The sequence below is a fragment of the Caenorhabditis briggsae genome (assembly GCF_000004555.2).
Source record: "Caenorhabditis briggsae complete genome, chrX, whole genome shotgun sequence".
NCBI classification, from domain to species: Eukaryota; Metazoa; Nematoda; class Chromadorea; order Rhabditida; family Rhabditidae; genus Caenorhabditis; species Caenorhabditis briggsae.
In genome coordinates, this window is record NC_013491.2 from 12,783,016 (window position 1) to 12,797,056 (window position 14,041).

Consider the following 14,041-nt stretch of genomic DNA (forward strand, 5'->3'; position numbering starts at 1 on the left):
ATGACTTACTTCTGATGTCCTATGATGAAAAGAAATGAAAAAAACCAGAAAACAAATAGGTTGAGAATGAAGAAAGAGAAAAGGGGAGGCCCGGATGAACAAAAAGTTATGAAGATTTGATGGAGCACATGAATGGTGATGGTCTTCTTCTACTTGTCCTACGCACGACTTGGGTTGGGACCCTAACCTTTTTATTGTGTTTTGTCGCGCTTGCATAGGAGGAAAAATATAACAAGTAGCGAGCATCACAAGAAAAGGGACAAGTTCTTCAGTTTGAAAAGTTACTTGTGACTCACTCGAACAAACAAGTAGAACGAGGAACGTATACAAAATTTCAGACATTCGCTGGTTCTTTGTTTAAAGGGAAATTGGAAAAATTCACGAGTGAAATAAAAGGGAAGAACGTCTCACATTCATATCTAACGGATTCTATTCAGCACACTGATTGTCTGTTTTCGGTTTTCCCGGTTGTCTGAAACGCCTTCTTATATTTCAATTTCTTTTTTTTCAGTTCATCCTTCATTAAAATCGTATAGTTTAAATCCCCATATCTTTATTTTAAAGGACAGGACACAATGAAAAAATACCGTTGTAGTTTCTTAGGATGCGAGAAGTAATAAAAATTCAAACCGGTGAAAATAGACAAACCTGGGAGAAACTACGTTACAGGGATAATAATATGATTTTGGTGGACAAAGTTAAAAAGAAGGGAAAAAGACGAGAAACAAGGCGATGTTTGAATACCGGAAAAGCTCAAAAAGTGGATGTTGATGTGATGACATGAATGAGAAAAAAGTATTAAGAGAAGAAAGAAAAAAAAATAGGAAATATCAATGGCTTGAGAGACGTTTACAATCTGTATTGAACAAAATAGTCGAGAGATTCTGGGTTGCGAATGGAAGATGCCTTCTGCACAGCTTTTCCGCTTACAATTTGCTTTACAGCCACTTCCACCTTCTTTCCGCTTGATGTATACTGCAAAAATATTTTGGTCTACATTTATTTTTCTCATTTTGAAAATGGTTACCGGAATATCATCAACAGCGTAGATCTTGTTTGGCACGTGTCGTGGCGACATGTCGTTTCGAAGTTTGGAAACAATTGCTGCTTGAATAGTGTGTGTCAGCTCTTGACCCGGAACCATTTTAACAAAAAGCAGAACTTCCTCGTCCATGCCCTCTTCGCTGAAATTAATGTCTTTTTTTACCCACTTGGAAGAGTTAATGAACCTCCCAGGCGGCTTTTTTTTGGAACACACAGAAAACTAAATAATATTTTTTGGAAGAGTAAAAGAAAGCACAGTTGGAAAACCACTTCTTTGGATTGGGATGCGCTTGAAATACGTTTTCAGGATTATTCTAGGAAATTGAATCGCATTCTAGACAAATTGAATCCACTTACACTAATCTACCGGCCACAATACAATCAGCAATTTGTGGAATCTTCTCAACAACCGAGTAGATTTCAGCTGTTCCAATACGAACACCACCACGATTGAGAGTGGCATCACTTCGTCCCAACATCTCGACTCCTCCAGTGGAATGGTTGACACGAACAAAATCTCCATGAGCCCAGAATGGTTCCAAACGGGCAAAATAGGCATCGCGATACTTCTTGCCGTCCATGTCATTAAGGAAGTGAGATGGCATGGATGGAAATGGTGTAACGCAGACGAGTTCTCCTTGTTCATCAGAATTTGTAATCTCCTCATCTGAAAACAGAAAAAAATCAGATTCTCCCATTGGTATGATGTTATTGAGTTCCGACTAGATTCAGAACTGTGAACTTTGAAGTACCGTAAACCTGTTCTGAAAGCGTTTCTTAATTTTTAGTTTTAAACCGATTTTTCTCGTTTCGTGCCAAAAATAATAAAAAAATCGCTAATGATAAATTGTTTATCACAATATCAGAAGTGTTTTGACAGTTGACACATCTTTGATGTCTCGCATAGGAATTGAAATAATTACGCTCAAATTTGATAGTGTGGGGAATTTTAATTATAGATTTTTTATTTCTTCTCACAAACAGATTCAACACAAGTACCAGTTTTACCAAAATCACGATATCGCAAAATTTCCAGTCAAAGAACTTTTGAATTGAACATGTTACTCTCTCGATAAATTTCGACCTTAGATTCTCTATCCTTATGGGGCAATTTTTTTATCACAATGTTGTCCATATAATCTGTCTCTACTTGTTAATGAATAATACTTCTGCTACATACCCATATAATTGAAAGACTTAATGTCCATTCCCAAGAACAAGCATTGACATTCTCCTGGTGTGATTGACAACGATTTGATACCTCCAACAAAGCAACCAATGATGTCAGTTCCACCAGAAATTGATGCAATCAGTGCCTTTAACAAAATTCTATTAAACGCTAGAACTACGAAGATAAGCACATACGCCTGGAGCAATGTAAGTGTTGATGTATGCGAAGCATTCTTTCTTCAGGGGAGAACCCGTCGAATAGACTGTGTGAATTCTGGACAGGTCGTAGATGGCATCTGTAATATTTCAGTTGATACACACAAAAGTCTTTTCAAATCTCGACTTTTAAAGTTAAATTGGGGCTTTTTTTCCGTAGATCCACACTGTGGAATAATATTATTTTTGATTTAAAAAAACTCACTAAATGGAATTTCGAGTCTCAGATACTCATCATACAGCTTGGCACCCATTCCGATCATGGTGCATTGTGTTTTCGCAGCAATTTTCATGATAATATGAGTATCTGGGGCAAGTGGGCATTCATCGAACAACACAACTGAACCTTTGGAATAGAGGAATGAAATCATCCTGGAAAATGATAATTGAGTGAGATTTCAAAATTTCTGAGAGCTGTATAAGGCTGAAAAACTCACCAATTGTACATCATCCAGCCGCATGTGGTGTAGAAAAACATGCGATCATGTTTCTTTGAGTCTCCTTGTACCAAGTGTTCTTCAATGTGCTTCAGAAGTGTTCCACCGACAGTGTGCACCATAGCTTTTGGGATTCCGGTGGTTCCGGAGCTGAACATAACAAATAGTGGGTCGGAGAAGGGTACCTGCAAGGGAGAAACCAAAATTTCGTGTTGTTAACAAAAATTGAAAAATAAACTTACTGGAGTGTATACAAATGGGAGAACCACATCATCAATTGGAGTTTTGAATTGTTCTAGTGAGACGAATTTATCACTGTTGTTGTATTTTGTTCCGTCAAATTTGACTGAGGTGAATGTGTCGGAGACAACAACGATTTGAAGAGTTGTGAGCTCTGATTATTATTATTATTTCTATTTGCAGCTATAAATTTAAAGAACCAACCTTTAACAATTTCATTGATTTTGTCAGTTTGATCAATAAGCTTCTTTTTGTATGTGACGTGATTGACAGTGAACAAGACCTTTGGATGAACTTGTCTGAATCTGTCAAGAACTCCAGCTGGTCCAAAATCAACAGATGCTGAGCACCACGCAGCTCCGACAGCGGCAGTGGCAAAAACAGCGACCAAGGTATCATAGGTGTTTGGAACAAATCCACAGACAGTATCTCCTGGGCCGATACCGTAGTTGCGAAGAGAAGTTGCAGTGCGATAGACATCTTTGCGTAGCTGGTCATAGGTGTAATCCACCACTGATTCATCAATGCCTAAAAATGCTGTTTTTAACGAAAATTAAAATTGATTGAGACGTTTTTCATCGAAAAGAATCATCTTGTTATTCAAAAAAAAAATTCAAAAGTCATTTCAGGTGAGTTGTTCTCTCTAAAAGGAAGGGAAATTTATATTGAAACTTCAATTCATATTTCACGTTTTGGAACGTCCTAGAATTCTAGAAAATTGTTTTCGAAAATCGCCGGTTTTTGCACTGAAATCACAATTTTTGGTACTGAAACTAATATAACTCGTCTGAAACTGACGAGTGGATTTCAAAATTTCGGGAAAAGTCTCGATAGGCTTAACCTATCCTGAAAGTATCTTAAAATCCTGGTTTACAAGGTGTTGAGTTTTCCTTTTTATTCTTTTTATCACTCAATTTAGAAACTCACTAGCATTCAAAACTGCGATATCGGTGGCTGTTCCTCTCTCGATGACGTTCTCCGTATAGTTGAGAGTGGCGCCATTGAACCATTTTGGTCTCTCGTTGATTTTCATGTTGTGATCGATGACCTGAAAAAGACCAGGTTCGTGATAAAATGATAATATCTTTGATCTACCTGATGATAGTCTTGATGAAGTTTGACATCCGAGATTTTAAGCAGTTCTTCCCAGAAGATTCCGTAGTTGTCGCATGTGAAACGGTGGAACGCTCGGTAATCGGCTGAAAATTATGAAAAATTGGATGAGAACGGGGGTGAGCAGCATTCTTTTTATAGTGCCAAAAATCTCAAAAATTCGAAAATAGGCCTACCGAACTTCTGATTCGTTTTTTCCTCAAAATGTTTTCTGAGAGTCAACTCGAACGTTTCGAGATTTTGTGGAACTTTGTAGTAAATTGGTTGTGGTGTCTCGATACTGGCGATTCCATCCCCATTGGCATGCCCGTTCACGAATCCACCGTTTTCGTGTTTTTCGTGAACCTTTCCGTTTGCAGACGCGGTCATTCTGAAAAAAAAACAAGAGGTGGAAGGTTGATAGACGGAAAAGCTTGTTGCGAAACATTTGGAGGACACGAAAAACTAGCCAATTTTATCACTACCTAGGCGTATTTTTTGCGAGGTTTATCACACGCTTATCATATATTTGCCAGGCCATTAACCGTGGTGTGATTGCCCACAATCACCAGATATTGAAAAGGTTTTCAGGGTTTTCAGTGAAAATGTAAGAGAGGAACAGGACTGATTGCAATGCACAACACACTGATCACTGTTCTTACATTATAGTTCCTAGAAATACGGAAAACGATCAGAAATTACCAAAAATGATAAACACAACGTGACTACTATAGGATTGAGAACAGATGATATAGAATCTCTCATATCAAACATAAAATATGAGACATCGGGACAAAATAGGTACAAAACCAAAGAGAAAGAAAGAGAGGTGAAAAGATAGACATATATTTCAATGTCAATTGTTCCGTGAAAGATCTCTAACCAAAGAAGATAAGGCATGTCAGTGTAAAAAAATTGCAAAAAAGCCCACACGCGTGGTGAATTTGATTGAATCATGATTTGATTCTGGCGGCTGCGATGGGAAAAGATGCAAAAAAATGTGAAATATTGAAACAAAAAATATGACGTTGTTTGTCTTTTTGTATATTTCTGGTTTTGCATCATGCACTTTGACAGAGAAACAGAAAGAGGGTGAAATGAAAAAGAGAGTGGTTTTGAAACGAAAACTCTTCTTTATCCTATCTGCCAATGTCTTCTTCCACTAACTGCGAATGGGAAACGGTGAAAGATTCAAAGTTTAGATAATTTGCGACGATAAGAACATGTTTTCTTTCGTCTTTCGCTTTTCAATTGGCCCCCATCTCAATTTCTGTTCCCTACCGATTTCAAGTCTTATGATCGTTGGACCGTCTTTTTTGTTTTCAAGTTTTTGTGGAATCTTGGTTTGCTAAACGAACGCGCGAAACAGTAAAAAAGATTACAAAGTGTTACGAAGGGACTCAAATATAAAAAAGAAAAGAATTCGGAGAGAACAAGAGACGCAGAGAAATACGAGGAGAGCCAAGAGAGGGACTGCACTCGCGTTGCAACGTGTGTTTACCGCCTGCGCGTCTTGCGACCCGCATAGTCTTTCTATTGCAAAGCACACGGCCAATGAAGTAATCGTGGATCGGCCCAACGGACAGAAAGATGGAAAGAGTAGTGGTCTCTCCCTGTCTCTCTTCTTACTCCTATACTCAGCCCGACTGTTGATATGTTTCGTCGAAAAGGAGCGATCGGATAGAAGGACGAGAGCGTGCCGTCGTGGCCTTCACGTTTCTTCGTCGATGCGCTATCGTATACTGTTCCATTTGTGGTCAAAAGTAGTTGATTGGATATTTAGTAGTCTTTGTGTACCGAAAAGAATTTGAAAAGAAAGTGAGAGTCCATGACGTCGTACAGGGCCTAATTTGAGGTTTTTTTGTTGAAGAGAAAGTAACTGGTGCAATTTAGAACTAACATTTTATGACAGGAATTATGCTAATCCGTCATGAGGAGATGGATTCAGAACGTCGGAAAATTAGTATAAAGTACATCTCATAAAGGTTAATTGAGGTCAATACAAAAAAAAATTGAAAACTGCTTGTTCAGTTGCGCAGTAGTTTGCTACTTGCACGTTGATGACTATAGAAAATACAAGAACAAAAGTAGTTATTCTTTGAAAGATGACACCGTACCAATAGTTTTTTGGCCTGGGAGGAAATGAGGTTTTCGTGATAACAAATTCTCGACTTATATTTTGTGGCCTCATTTGTTGCTAGTTTCGAGTGGTTAAATTCAAAAAGTATTTCAAAAAAAATAACAAGAGTGTTCAAAGCAGCCTACGGAATTCCTAACGAACATATTGCAACACGGCGAATAATATTGGAAATCGAGTTTTTCTGATTTATTAGCGCTTTTCTCGATACAGGGGAAAATCAGCTTTTTTGGCATTAAAAATTCTTGGTCTAAATTTTTTTTTCAAAATAGGTAGAAATTGTAGAGAGTTTGAGAACAAATCAAATGATCTGAAAAACGTCTGATTTGGCCCAAAATAAAAGCCCTGATAGATTTTCTAAAAATTCAACTGAATTTTGTCATTTTTGAAGGTTTTTGAAAGTTTTCAAAAAATCTGTCGAACCATTCTCAATGAAAATAGGTAGGATTTGTCCAGAATTTTACGAGAAATTTGCTGATATTAAAATCAACCCATAAAATTTAGAATTTAGACCCCTGATAGGATTTGAAGCAGTCGGATAACTGTAGATTTGAGGGAAAACTATTATTTTTGTTCAAAAATTGCTGCATTTTTATTTGGCGTGCTATTATTGGCGTGGCATTTTTGGCTTGGATCGGCGTGGAATGACCTAGAAAAGGGAAAGTTGAGGGGAAAAGTGATTCCTAGAGTCTCAAATCCATACATATGTCGGTTCACGAACAAATTAACTTCTTTTGAACTTTTTGAATTTAGCTCTCGTACGAAATATCAACACGTGGTCAACGTGCAAAGTACTTTTGATATTATGATTAATATTTTGTCAGTTGACCTTTTTTCGATATTTCTAATTGGAACCGAGATGCTAAAAATTGAATGTGTAAAAATTGATTGTTAGAAAAGTATTGTATGAGTTTTCAGGGTTAAGCGATTCATAAAACTTACCGTAAACACTCTACTAGAATGATTTGCCTAACTTCCATCTAATATTAAATTTATCTCGATTTTTGTAAAAGATATGAAAAATATTCAATTGCCAAAATACTTTTGAAAATATGATAAACATTTTGACTGTGGACCATTTTTTGATATCTATCCTATGAAATAAGGCACTTGGACTTAATGTTGACGTATTGGCGGAAGGGTGTTCCATTTTAAGTGTATACGGTAATTGGACATTCCCAGAAAATATCATTTTGAACGAAATGAATATTCAAAGAGTGAAAAATAGCTACACTTAGATTTTTGCATTCAGCCGGATTCCACGAATCCACTGAAAGATCAGTGTCAATCCCTGGAGAGATGTGAATATTTAACAAAAATGCTCGAAACAAGTGACAGATTTCGGATTGTGATGATTAGTTGGCAAACAGTTTTGCATATTCTAATTTGAATTGCAAAATGAATCAGAAATTAGAGAAAACGATTCTGCAAATTCATACATCTCGCGAAACTCCTAATTCACCTGACCTAAGAAACGACGAATTGCCGAGATTTTTAAAAGAACTCTGCTCACAGTTGTTTTATTGAAGAAAACATTTATTTGTTAAAGAAAAATTGTTTAAAAAGTTGTCCATTTAGCACATGTGGAGCTTGGTGCACACATCAGATGGAGCGGTTCCGTTCTCGAGTTCGTGAATGATTGGGTCAAGCTTGGTGTCAACGAACTTTCTGCATTCTTGGGTTCCGAATGGGATACTGTGGAATTCCTTCTTGCACTCGGCATCGACGGCCTGGATAGTCATATTTTAAATTCAACATCCTACTTTGGCAACATACCTTCTTGATGGATTCAGTGTCCTCCCCGATCATTGGGTCGACAATCTTGACGGACATCTTGCACATTTGGCACTCGAGGTCGAGGGCTTCGGTTTGGGAGAAGAGCACGGCAAGGGTGACAGCGGCAAGGAGGATGAAGGTTCTCATGATTCTAAAAATCACAATATTTTAGTGAGATCGAATGAAGTGAAAAAGAAACGGAGAAGGAAAATGAAGCGAATGATAATAAGTTGAAGTGACGAAATGATATTATAATAAAAAATGAGACCACTGAAAATCACTCATCATCATTCTGACAGGCCAAACCCTCGTGGAAAAAGTCGGGCGCTCAAGTGTTTGATAAGGGTAATGTCTTCGTTTGGAGCCGATCACGGATGCGTTTACGACCAGCTCTAAAAGTGAAAGATCGAAAATAGAGCGAAAGTGAACAAAGTACTCGTGGAGTGTAGGGCCGTTCGGTAAAGCTTAAGTGAAATTTTTTGAGCAAGATATATGATATAGAAAACGGCAAATTAGACGAACTTTATTGTGTTGTTTGAAAAAACTTATAAGCCTCCTGGTAGTAATTATGATCAATGTTCTACATGTAAAAATTATTCTGATCAATATGCTGGTACAAAAACATTGAATCTGTGGACAAAAATTGCCGGTGGCCGTGGCCGAAGGTCCCACAACGACAACTACCGTAACTGAAATTTTAAATTTCCTGTTTAATTGTATAGTTATTTCCCGCTTTTTGTCGGTTTTTTTCCGTTAATTTCTACCAGGAAACTGGCAAAATAAAAACTTCAGACAGTGAAAAAATTTAATGGAAATGCACGAATGTGATGAAATAAGGCCTGAAAATTAAAACATTTTTAAGTTACGTTAGTGGTTGTTGTGGGATTTTGTGGCCACGACCGCTGGTGTTTCTTTTCCACAGCTCTCCTTTTTTTGTAACATCATAATAAAAACAAGAACAAACTTCTTCCGAATTTGAAAATGTGAAACAAGATAATTTCAGAGTCTGGTCCCAAAACAAGTTTCATTAAACTATCTATCTTTAAGCAGAACAAACAGGGCTGTTTTTTTTCTTCCCCCCAAAATAGCTAACTTCTCTGTAAACTCAAACAGAAACTTTTGAATTATTCTTTCCACAATAAGAAACCGCATTTTGTGTTTTATAGCCTGTGACATGAGATGGAGAAGATTGAATCTGTATACTGTATTTGATAACACTCAATGGGGCAATTTCATTCAATCATCAGTTCAACATCAACTCCCAATCACTCTCAGATTTCAAGCATTTATGTTTTCTCATTTTTTGGAAGCTCCAACGGGAAACAGTTGTTGTACAAAATGCATTTATTCAAAATAAAATCAAAGAAAAATATACAAAAAGTTACATCATTTATTTGCATTCGTGAAGCTTGGTGCACACATCCTTTGGTGCGGTTCCGCTTTCAAGCTCCTAAAATTGGAAAATTTTAAATTTCTTTAATTTTTAACTATCGAAAATTAGTCAAAAAAAATTTTTTTGGGGATCTCTTAAACAAACTGCTTGCATTAATTATCTTAGAAATTTCTTCGTAGACCTCACCTTAATGATAGGGTCCAACTTCTCATTGACGTAGTGATCACACTCAGTGGTTCCAAATGGAATAGCGTGGAACAATTTCTTGCACTCGGCATCGAAGTCCTTCTTGATGGTAGTCACATCCTTATCAGCGGATCCTTCATAAGTCTTGACAGCTAGCTCACACATCTGACATCCCAAGGAGCTTCGTTGTGCTGGCAGGACAAGGCAGAGAGCAACTGCTGCAAGAGCAGCCAAAACGAGTACAGTCTTCATTGTGATTGAGTACAACTCCGAATGTGATAACTCATCACTGTTTTATACTGTTCGAGTTAATCATGTGAGGTGCGTCTTCGAATTCCTCATTGTTTATGATTGGTCGGGAAACGAAAAGTTGATACTTTCACGGTTTGTGAGCGTTTTTAACAGTGTAGTTTGACCAGTGCACGGATTATGTATACATTATCATCCTAAAAACAAATTTACGGAAAAATTCAGTACTTCAGTGTAGAAAAAGGTAATTCTATCGGTAGTACTTTCTTTGGATACTGTTGACTTTTCTATGTATTATTTGTGACAAACTGATCTGCAAAAACGATTCCCGTTTAAAAAATGGTGTTGATGTTTCATTAATCCCTGCATCATTTTGCACGTTGTCACTTGTTCCCGGACATTGGTAACTATAATATTATGCTATCACATAATTTGGTAAAATGATATGATAAAAGATGACAAGGAAATAGAGTCCATGACCGAACCATGATATGAGGCACACCTGTGCCTTAGTTCCAGAAAGTCAGAGAAAATTTATACAAGTCATAAATTGTGTGATTTGTATGCCCACATGCTACAGAAATCTTCCAGATCTTTGTGGTTTTGTACTCGATTTGTCATAAGCATTCATTTCTGACATTTCCATGATTTGCAACGCCAGTTTTCATTCTGAACCGCTATTTGGTTGAAAAAGAATGCTCATAAGAAGAATTAAAATATTAAAAAAAAATGAGCACTTGATACCCGTGACGCGGATCTTTCGAGGTTTATTTCTTATCGCAGATTAGTATAAATAATGATAATGATCTACATTTGAAAGAAGCATTATACTTTTGATCACCTAATAGTTTTTCATTGAAATAATACTTGGAAAAGAAACGTGTAACAGAAACTATGATAGTGTGCAGTATACATAGCAATTATGCTTCATAGATTTCTTTAGAATTTTAATGAAATTCGTTCGGGAAAATGTTAGAGAAATTTTCTGTTAGCCCAAAAATCTTTCAAAATCTCCTGCAGCTACTTTGACTTTAAAATTCGAAAAAGTATTAATGTGCGGAAACATTTGGAATACAAAAACACAAAGTCGACAAAGTTGACAAAGTTCGACATTTTGGAATTCTAACACAGACTGTTACTGTATGACCTGCATTGGAAAGGCTAACATTTATTTGAGCTTGAGCTCGATTATATCCATTCCGGTGCAAGGTAGCAAAAGATTGACAACTGACAAAACAGTTCCAATATTATGATGAACAATTTATCAGTAATTTACTTTTTACATCTTTCACAGAAACCGAGGAAAATCGGTAATTGTTCATAAGTTCACAAGAGAACTGAATTGAAGTGTTATTATAAGTTGTTGTTATTGTTTTTTTGAATTCCAGATACATACAAAGCGCAGAAATTTATTTTTAAGTAGATAGTTCGAATTTAGTACATAAATTTAAAGAATCCAAAAAAAGGGCAATAATTTATGGGCACTCGTGAAGCTTGGTGCACACATCCTTTGGTGCGGTTCCGCTCTCAAGCTCCTTGATGATTGGGTCAATCTTCTTGTTGACGTAATGGTCGCACTCAGTGGTTCCGAATGGGATGGTGTGGAACAGTGCCTTGCACTCAGCGTCGAAGTCCTGAATAAAATGGTTTGAAAGTTTTCAAGGGAAGTAGACAGTATCACAAACCTTCTTGATGGTGGTGACATCCTTGTCAGCGGAAGCATCATACTTCTTCACAACCAACTCACACATCTGACAGCTGATGGCACTTCTTTCCTTTGGAAGGACAAGTCCCGAGGCGACGGCAACCAAAACAGCCAGAACAAGGAGGGTCTTCATTCTGAGATCACCGAGAATTGAAAACGAATAAATATATTAAGTTTGAAACTATTCGAAAAAGTTGAACAAAGAATGACAGAAAATGAGATAGCACGTGTGATAGCACTACATTTTATATGGGAAGCTTTTTGATGCTGAATACATGACTAGCTGATAAGAACCAACGGTGCAACGGAGCCGAAACGTGTTGCTGGAAGATGGAAGAAGAAGTAGGTGGGGAAAAAGATTGTAGATCAAAACCATCAAGAGTCTTGTGATACAAACAGTCGTTATTGTGCACTCAAACTATTACCTTGGCATCCGTTTACGATTTTTAGCTGATAATATTTTTTAACGAGCCCATTTTGCTGTAAAAGTTTCGAGTTCCGTAAACGAGCTACAGTACCAAACAGAAACATTTTTATTCTTCCTTTCGGCCGTAATTTTGGAGTTAGACGACTTATGGCCCTGAAGTTTTTTATTCATACGTCCCAGTCAATTCTGAAAAATTTGGCAAATAATTCGGAGGGTACAAAAATTTCGGTGTCATTGGGGTACAAAGCAATTTAGGGGTACAAAATGCTCAATTCGGGAGTACAAAATACCTGAAAAAAAGGCTTAGTTTGTACCCCCCGAATTGTGGATTTTGCACCTCTAAATCACTTTGTACTCTCTTGTACCCCCGAATTACTTGCCGAAAATTTTTTTAAACATTAAAAATTCAATTTTGTCGGTTTTTTGCTATACTCAACTGGATACATTCGTTGAGTTCCTAATTTGTTTTACCACAAATTGAAGTTCTGAGAAACCTGGATATTTTTTTCTAGTAGAATTGCTGTGTCTGGATTTTTTTTTAATTTTAGATGTTCAGCCATTACTATTAGGTTGTTCGGAAAGTCCTTTCCACTTTTGATATGTTGTTTTCAAACTTCGTTTTCTTGAAGGGGGTAAAAGCGAGGAAGTTGTCGTTTTATCAGTATGCTGGTGAGGTCTAAAAAATGTCTACACCCCAACGGAGATCATTCTCCTCTTTTCGTTTAGTGATGAAATGCCCACCGTTTTCGCCTCTGATAATTTCCATTTTTGCACTACCATTTTATTTGTATTTCTATCTGACCTCAGATCAACTGAAATCAATCACCAATTTGTGGAGGTTAACAACGAAGATGCACCCTTTCGAACGTACTTCACAACCTGGATTCATTAATTGGAAAAATAAAAATTCTCGTTGGACGAAAATCCCCCTCCAAAAAAGCATACGGACTCAGATTTGGACGCATTAAACACCGGGATTGAAAGGGACCCGTCTCAAACTGTGCGTGATATATCAAGTACATCAGTGGCAAGCCTTTCGTCAAAGCCATAAATTGGGAACTCTGGGCAAGGTAAAAAAAAAGTGGGAAGATATGGATCACACCTTTTCGCTCAGAGCAACTTTGTTTCATGTGTGGTCACCTGTTTGAATCTTCTCATACTGCGTTGCACACATGAATGTTGAAGTTAAATCATTACTAGTGGCAATAAATGGGTAATGTATGATTACTATAAACAACAATCCAAGTGGGTTGACGAAGGCACTCAACCACCAGACGTCCCGTAACGTGAAATTCACGTTAAAAATGGGATGTTTTCGGCATGGATGTCTACCAAGGAGTGGAGTATTGGGAGCTGCCAGATAATGGTGTCACTTTTATGACCGATACCTATTTTTGTCAGGTGACATAACTCAGACTCCATGTGGATCTCCATTGGAGAGAAACACAAAGGTTTATTTTCAAAATCGAAATTCGCAACCTCATGCGGGAAGGAGAACGGAGACCGATCTCACTGGATACGGCTAAACGGTTCTGTTTTATCTACAGTATAGTCCAAGCCTTGTACTGTCTGACTACCCTCTATCCAGCCATTTCTACCGACATCTTGATTGAAAAAAGTTCACTTCAAAGCATGATGTCAAAAATGGGTTGACTTGATTTTGAACTCGCTGTGACCGGAGTTCTGGAAGGAAGGCATCCACAATTTGGTGAAACGTTGGCAGATAGTCACTGATAACAATGATCAAAAAAAATGAAAAATGGAAAGGACTTTCCGAACAACCTAATAGAACTACGTTGAGCTGCTGGTTAGTAGAATATTCTTCATTTGAGAGCTTTTCAAATTTTATGATTTTATTGCTTTTTAAGAAACAAAGTTTTTGGACTATAAAACGGGATACGGGGTATCATGAAATAATTTATTAAAATATTTTAAAATGACAATAGATTTGAAAATATATTGACAAAGA

General features: G+C 37.1%; 4 protein-coding genes across 4 annotated transcripts; all 4 read right to left on the reverse strand.

The window, feature by feature from the left end:
* Window positions 1–849: 849 nt before the first annotated feature.
* Window positions 850–4,589, reverse strand: Cbr-sur-5 (the record flags this gene model as incomplete). The annotated part of the gene is made up of 12 exons (XM_002644972.1): window positions 850–975; window positions 1,028–1,184; window positions 1,402–1,711; window positions 2,225–2,360; window positions 2,410–2,510; window positions 2,636–2,802; window positions 2,868–3,052; window positions 3,110–3,261; window positions 3,312–3,635; window positions 4,035–4,155; window positions 4,203–4,306; window positions 4,397–4,589. The coding sequence occupies 12 exons, from the start codon at window positions 4,587–4,589 to the stop codon at window positions 850–852; spliced, it is 2,076 nt and encodes a 691-aa protein (XP_002645018.1).
* A 3,321-nt stretch (window positions 4,590–7,910) lies between these two features.
* Cbr-spp-3 lies at window positions 7,911–8,259 on the reverse strand (the record flags this gene model as incomplete). The annotated part of the gene is made up of 2 exons (XM_002644973.1): window positions 7,911–8,066; window positions 8,113–8,259. The coding sequence occupies 2 exons, from the start codon at window positions 8,257–8,259 to the stop codon at window positions 7,911–7,913; spliced, it is 303 nt and encodes a 100-aa protein (XP_002645019.1).
* A 1,139-nt stretch (window positions 8,260–9,398) lies between these two features.
* On the reverse strand, window positions 9,399–9,943 carry CBG11016 (the record flags this gene model as incomplete). Its single annotated transcript, XM_045239942.1, has 2 exons — window positions 9,399–9,422; window positions 9,692–9,943. 2 exons carry the CDS (start codon window positions 9,941–9,943, stop codon window positions 9,399–9,401), a joined length of 276 nt encoding a protein of 91 aa, XP_045094433.1.
* A 1,472-nt stretch (window positions 9,944–11,415) lies between these two features.
* Window positions 11,416–11,778, reverse strand: Cbr-spp-5 (the record flags this gene model as incomplete). Its single annotated transcript, XM_002644975.1, has 2 exons — window positions 11,416–11,574; window positions 11,626–11,778. 2 exons carry the CDS (start codon window positions 11,776–11,778, stop codon window positions 11,416–11,418), a joined length of 312 nt encoding a protein of 103 aa, XP_002645021.1.
* Window positions 11,779–14,041: the final 2,263 nt, after the last annotated feature.